Here is a 7,274-nt window from a genome sequence, read left to right as displayed (position 1 = left end):
ATTAAATACTAAAGGCAGCGCTTTTTAGGCGCCGTTGAATCGCATGACGTTAAAACTATTCGGCAGAGCCTAAAAAAACGCAATCTATAGTTGTGCCATGCAGGAGACAAATAGGATTCTGGGGCGGAAGGTTTAAACGCGTTTATATATAAGCGCCGTCTATTCTTTTAGATGGCGCTATATGGGAGCGCCGTCTATTCTTCTGTTTCATGCTATCCATTGTTCACTTTTAAATGCATTTATTTATAAGCACTGTGTTATGTTCTTTTTTTATATATACAAATTCAAATATTACCAATATTTCCTGCACAGATTCATATAGTCCGAGCTTATCGTCCACCATTAATCAATATCATTATCTTCTGAGTCGTGTCTACGTATGTAAAAGGACTTAAGGGTGAGATGACTAAACACTCGAAAGACAACGAGAACAAAAGTCAATGTCTATCTCTAGTACGAGTGAAGTATGCAAACTTCTAACTCGATTCTGAGGCAAATATAAACTATTTTTAATTAGGAGAAATTTCAAAAGTATAGACTCGAGTGATGATCGATGTTGTTGGAGGCAAAAGTTTGGGGTATAGGTCTCAACCTCTAGGCGGATCGACCAAGCCCGATGGGGGCCCTCGAAGTCCTTGTTGGTGGGTCGACGAATGACGATTCATCCTCAATCCACCTAGCTATGTCACTACAATAAAGCTATCAATAGCGACAAATAACTATTAGTGGCAGTTAGTTGCGCTACTAATTAGTTGCAATTATATTGATTCAACGGTGGTTATGGATTAGAGGAATGTTTTATTAGAACACAAAAGTTGGTCAAATCAAATGAAGGAAATTTTTTACTTATTTTATTAATTATTACAATAATCATCTGGGAAATAATTCGAACATTTTGTGCTTCAATAACAAATATTTTATCTACATACATGATATCAAGAGGACCCCGCGTGCCTACACACCCTGGCATCCTTATAAACTAGCCCTTGTTTGCAAAAATAGCCGTTGTGAGGGCTACAATGCCTGTCCTCGGAACAAACACATTGCCCTTCCAACGCACACCCATCCGATAATCTCTCACGTGACGACGACGTTTTGTTATGATGATCACCAAACCCTAACGTGTCCGACCACTCATTGGAGAACAACCCTAGAGGATCCAACTCTCTCTTGGCCTCCAAAAACCTTCCGAATCTCGGAAACTTGTCAGCCACGCCAAGAAACGCCACGTCCCGATTCTTGCCCCAGTGAGGCTTAGCCTTGTGCTTGAAGAAAGCCATCTGCTCTACTTCCTCCCAAACGTCCTGGTCGAGCCTCGGAGTCAAACCCTCGCTGGCTCTGTAATAGTTAAAGTCAACGACCACTGAGTCCTCTCCCTGGCCGAGGTAGGCACGAGAAGCGGCGACGAAGCGGATCAGAAAGCCGTTGTACATGTCGGCTCCGCAGAAGGCGTGTGGCCTCACGCGCCGGAGCTCCATGACGTCACGGAGGAAAGGGGCGAGGCGGGCGCGTGGGAACACGGCAGTGGTCTCGAAGAAGGAGAGGCCGTTGTAGCGTGGGTCCCACGCGCACGCGGCGTCGAGTCTGTGGGAGTAAAGGCACGAGCCTGAGGTCTGCATTCGGGACTGGTGGCCGATCACCGGATAGCCCGTGAAGGTTAGAGCGTTGTTCTTCAGGCCGTTGCCGATGAGTTCCTTCGCCAAGATCGACGCGGCAGCCAAAGGACACTTTCCCTTTGAGTTTCTCGCCTCTTCCAGTGCTTTCTCTGCGTATATTAATTGTTTTGTATGTAATTAAATATATGTACCCGTTAATATTTTGGATTATTATTTGGTAATCAAACTTAACGTGGAAATCTTAAAATTTTAAGGCAAATCCATTTAAACTTTGTATAATCTTGGCATTATATTTGAGATACGAGAGTTTAAAAAAAAATTTAAAAAAAGTGGGTAAAAAAATAAATCAACAAAATCTCAATAAAAACTTTTGGAAAGAAATATGTATATGATATATTTAAGGTAAACTCTGTGCTATCCGTGCTATCAATGATGTGGCGGTGGGGAAAGGGATAAAGTAAGGGTTGTTTTTTTCATGTGGGCTGTGGGGTATATAGTTATTTATTTTAGTTCTTATTAATACTTTGTTCTTATTATAGTGAAACAAAAAATGAGATTTGTCCCTCTATGTGTATGCAGATACGTATACGTACGCAAAAGTCAAGTATAGACTTCATTTGGAATATTTAATTTGTAAACGAATTATTATATTTGAATTATGGAAACTTGTCATATATTTTTCCGTCTCTCTCTTTGTCCTCCGATGAGCTTGTCAAATATGGATATAGATATAAAATATAGTTATTTATATAACATAATGTAGATGTACCTGAAGCTCGGATAGTTTGAGAGAGAGGAATAGGATTGGGTTGGAAACCAATGAAGTCAAAAGAGCCACGGCCAGGATTGGCCAAAGGAACTCTGTTGTCGTATCTGTACACAGCCATGTGTGTCGATGGATACCATGTTATGTCTCCGAATTCATGTCTTTTCCCGTGCTCCGCCAAGCTCTCTTCAATCCCAGCCTCGCCTGTGAAGTTGTATGTAATGCTTCTTCTGAACCCTTTCTCCAGTGAAAACTTCACCTGTGGAGTTCGCGTTATTTAATTAGTTAAAATAAATTATGTATGGGTTGTGTGTGTGTGTGTGTGTGTGTGTGTGTGTGTGTGTGTGTGTGATGGATTGGAGATGGGGTTCACATTATCTGTTTGGCATTATTATTTAATTAAGACTGACTAAATCTCGAAAATAAATAAATAAAAAAAGACATAAATAATTCGATACATGTTCTTTTTCTCATAATGTTTGACACGGTGAAGGTATGATATCATTGATATGTTTGTAGGTGCACATGTAGTTGGCATTTTTCGTATAATACAATGCAAGTATTAAATAATAAAACGCTACTTACGGATATGGATACTCTGATTTTATTGAGATATCGATCACCCACAAATATTTCATCTTAATTGACAATGAGAAAATAATGTATTTAACAGATAATTGATCTTGAAATAATTAAGGGATTTATTTAACATATAACAATCTTTTTCAAAGTGATTTGATAGGCATTTGTTTAAACCCAGTGGGAGAGACAAGTATATGAAAGTTTACGCTTTCATTAGTCTATACAGAAAGGGGATAAAATTATTATTTGAAAGCGCTGTCAGAAACAGAGTTTAAGAAAAATTATTATGAAGACTTTACTACATCTTCTCAATAATTTTGAGGAAAAAAAAAATCTTCTCAATAATTCTTTGTATAGCTCTTTAAAAATAATAATAATTCTTTGTATATATATACAACTGGAAGCAAAACGAGGCAAAAGAACCCCTTAAGGACTTTAGTTATAACTACAAAATTGCTGTTAATTATGATAATGATAGTTATGTACCAAGTTTATATTTCTTAACATTACAGGAAGGAATCGATAATTCAAAACAATAACTCTGAATTATTTTCTAAATCAGAATAAACTTCTCCATATTTTTCGAATCTGATAGCCCATTGTGTCGTCATCAATATCATTCCAATGAAAATTAGTTTCCAATTTTATTTGTTCTTGTTATTTATAAACGTGTTAAATACAGAAATAGCGTGTGACTTATATATTGCAATAAGACACGTATAAAGTATCATATTCAGCTATGCTTTTGTATTGACCAAAAACGAAAGCATTAGTTTTACATTTTTTACTAGATACTTTGCCACATTTTCGTGTCTCCTTCTATATATATATATATATATATATATATATATATATATATATATATATACTCTAATAAAATAAGTCTCCCCATAATCTTATATTAATTTTTTAGATATAACAATAAAAAATATGATAACTTCGTATATATATTTTAATTAGAGAGATACACAAAACTGGATAGGGCCCTTATCATAGGGGATCCGGATTCATTGGAACTAGGTGGACCCATCTAGTCCACAGAAATGATCAATCATCTTTACAAGTCCACAGAAATTGACAGCACAAACTTTTTTATTCCTCTTGGGAATATTACGTAACTAGTTTAAAACATTTGTCAATTTTTCTATCTCACTCGTATTTTCTAAATATTTCGGTAATAATTATTTCTCTTATCTTTAGACAAATATATTTTTGTATTCCAAATCTGCTCAACAATTATTAAAATATAATTAACAGTTATTGAAATCTGGTCAATAACTATTAAAATCTAATCAATAACTATTGACATGGGGTTAACGTTTTAAATCTGGTTAACGTTTTAAATCTGGTTAACCTTTAATGAAATCTAGTCAATAGCTATTGAAATCTGGTTAACAGTTATTGAAATCTGATTAACCGTATTAAGGGCAAAATGGACACTTCAAAAATTAAAACGACTAGTTATAAAAAAAATAAATCATTCAACAACTAATATTGAAAAAAAAACTACGAATAACGGCTATTAGAGACTATTACCACTAATGTATTCATGGGCATTGGTGATTATCGAAAGTTTCTCTAATGAGCCGAAAAGAATAGGCTTTCGATCATTAAGAATTGGAGTTTCCTCTTTAAACATAAATATATCCTATTATCCAAATAAATAAATAAAAAAACTCAAGACGAATAGTATCGAAAGTTATCTGTCGGAACGGAATTTCCAGTTCCGTGAATTTTGTGGGAAGAAAAAATTTCAAATTTTACGGGATTATAGATCAAAGAGTCAAGTAGTTGATGATTTACTTGCATCAACTTGCAGCTAATCACAAGGTGTATCATACATAGGAGGTAATTTAATAATTAACTAACCTTGGAGATGACACCCAGCAAGCCAAGAGAGAGTTTAGCAGCATCAAAGAGATGCTGAGAAGAAGGACTGTCGTCCAACCAAACCACCTTCGCAAACCCCTCCGACGCCGGCGCCGGAACCACCAGACTGAGCCCGACGACGTGGTCGTGGACAGACCCGCCACGTCCCCACCAGGAGCTCCCGTGGGCCCCACTGCCGAGCATCCCGCCGACGCTCACACCCTCCCAGTAGGGAGCGGCCACGAGGCTGAGGCCGGCCTCGTCGGCCTTGTCGAGCACCGCCCTCAACCCCGCGCCGGACTCCGCCGTGGCCGTCATCTCCGCCGCGTCGACCTCCACCGCGCCGTAATCCCGCGTGCTGATCACCACGCCGCCCTCGGCCCCGGGGCACATCGTTCTGGGGATGCTGTGGACGAATCCCGACGCGGCCTTGGCTTTCAGTCCGAGCCTCGCGGCGCGGGCAACCGCCGCCACCAGCTCCTGCTCCGTCCGAGGGTACATCACCTCCGCCGCGCGGCACTCCCTCCGGTCAGAACTCCACGCCGCGTACGCGTTGGAGAGTGTGCACCCACCGCCGCCGCAGCGGACCGGGTCCTGCGGAAGGACTGCCCGGACGGTTTGTTGGCCGCCGATGAGGCATACCAATAATAATAGTATGGACTGCATCTGGTTTTTTTTTTTTTTTTTTTTTTTTTAGAATGTAGGTTGTGGGCTGTTTGTGTGCTTTGAAGGGAAGTTGCTGACTATTTGTATTCCTGTCATTTTGGCTGGAATTATACGGTTACGATACATATATATATATATATATATATATAGAGAGAGAGAGAGAGAGAGAGAGAGAGATTGCTTTTGCCTTTACTCTCGAACATGTGAAATGGAACCGATAAAGCCTGTAAATAAATAATTTGACAGAAGGTATTCAATTTAAAAAAGAAAAAATGACAACAATAATATTATTTATTTGTCACTTACAAAAAATCAATTAAAACTCAAATACTGACGTTCAGTACTAAATCGGTCACAAATTACAATCAGTTCGTGATTAATGTGTCACAAAATCAATCCAGTTCGTGATCGATTTGATACTAAATGTATCAATATTTGAGTTTTTGTTGATTATTGATAAATGACAAATAATTGATATTATTGATGTCAATTTCCATTTCTAAAAATACTCATGTACATTATACATATATTTATATAAGAAGACGTGCACGGATCAATTGGTACAAAACGAAAATTAATTAAAACCATGTTATATCCATATTCATTTTTAAAATCAAGGTTCAGATTTGAGCAATGAGTATATTTTTTTATTAATTTAATATTAGATTTTTTTAAAAAGAAATCAATAAATCTCTAAAAGAATATTTTAATCAATAAAAAAATATATTCTAAAATCCGCTTTAAATTCATAAATTTGAGATCTCTTATAATGATTAAGAAATAAATTGTAAATTTAAAGTCTCAATAGTAAAATAAAATATTGAAAATATTTTTTACATATGTCTTCATATAGTAACAATTTTAAACGAGTAAAGTATTTGTATGGTATTTAAATACCAACCTTTCTCATAATTATATAATTTGTAACGGATAATAATTCATATCTTATATATTACTAATTTATTCGGATAAGACTACTCATGTCATGTAGAATCTTGTAGTTACGTGGATACCCGAGTAAAATTGCCTCATCAATAATTATACGTATTGTTAAGTTAGTTTAGAAAAATTAGATAAATTAACCCACTAAAAATTATAAAAAATAACTAAAGTTTCAAACAAATTCAAAAAATAGCCGATTCAACTTAGGTGATGAATCTGGTAAAACTTTCATACCAATTTTAACATTTCCATTTTTATTTATTTTTTAATATATTCTACTCCTATGTATTTGATAATCGATTAAATGTAATTGTATATGGGGTAATGACTCTTTCTTATTTTCAGTACGCAGTGTCAGGATGTTCAACCACGAATCATAATTAACAACAACAATAAATTGTTATTAACTCAATTAACAGCAATGAACATTTATAAACTCAATCAAATAATGCCATATGAACAACCTCAACTAAATTACTGTGTAAGATTAAGTGTATATACGGGTGCCATATACACATCAATCAACGTCGATTAATTGTAATTAACCTAATTTATACCATTAATAAATGACGTACATTTATTAAAAGATACACAGTTATTAATCCAATTATGCAATGCAATACTAATTATTAACTCAATTAACTTAGTCTAGTGATACTTTCACACGACTTTCAAAAAATGAAAGTTGTGTGTTCAATTTTCACACATAAATAGAGTCACACGGCCAATTAACTTAGTAAACCGACTAAATAGAGTCACACGTAAGACCAATGCTCAATCAAATCACTGGGCATGTAGCATATAAACTGTTTACAAACGGAGTCATGCGGACA

General features: G+C 36.1%; 1 protein-coding gene across 1 annotated transcript; it reads right to left on the bottom strand.

Moving 5' to 3' along the window:
• Positions 1–794: 794 nt before the first annotated feature.
• LOC149390818 (L-gulonolactone oxidase 3-like) lies at positions 795–5,698 on the bottom strand. Its single transcript, XM_089618698.1, has 3 exons — positions 4,834–5,698; positions 2,386–2,641; positions 795–1,765 (listed from the first exon to the last, which is right to left on the bottom strand). The coding sequence occupies exons 1-3, from the start codon at positions 5,497–5,499 to the stop codon at positions 936–938; spliced, it is 1,752 nt and encodes a 583-aa protein (XP_089474824.1). The 5' UTR covers positions 5,500–5,698; the 3' UTR covers positions 795–935.
• Positions 5,699–7,274: the final 1,576 nt, after the last annotated feature.

Source organism: Urtica dioica, chromosome 7 (assembly GCF_054948205.1).
Source record: "Urtica dioica subsp. dioica isolate 48M chromosome 7, U.dioica_male_clone48M_v1_H2, whole genome shotgun sequence".
NCBI lineage: Eukaryota > Viridiplantae > Streptophyta > Magnoliopsida > Rosales > Urticaceae > Urtica > Urtica dioica.
The sequence above is the reverse complement of the archived record's forward strand: the minus strand, read 5'-3'. Positions and strand labels throughout refer to the sequence as shown.

Excerpts from the sequence above, each read along its gene's own strand:
- LOC149390818 (XM_089618698.1), bottom strand. The coding sequence starts at position 5,499 with ATGCAGTCCATACTATTATTATTGGTATGCCTCATCGGCGGCCAACAA. Across the intron at positions 2,642-4,833 it reads TGCTGGGTGTCATCTCCAAG|GTGAAGTTTTCACTGGAGAA; the intron begins GTTAGTTAATTA and ends CGAACTCCACAG. Across the intron at positions 1,766-2,385 it reads TCAAACTATCCGAGCTTCAG|AGAAAGCACTGGAAGAGGCG; the intron begins GTACATCTACAT and ends TAATATACGCAG.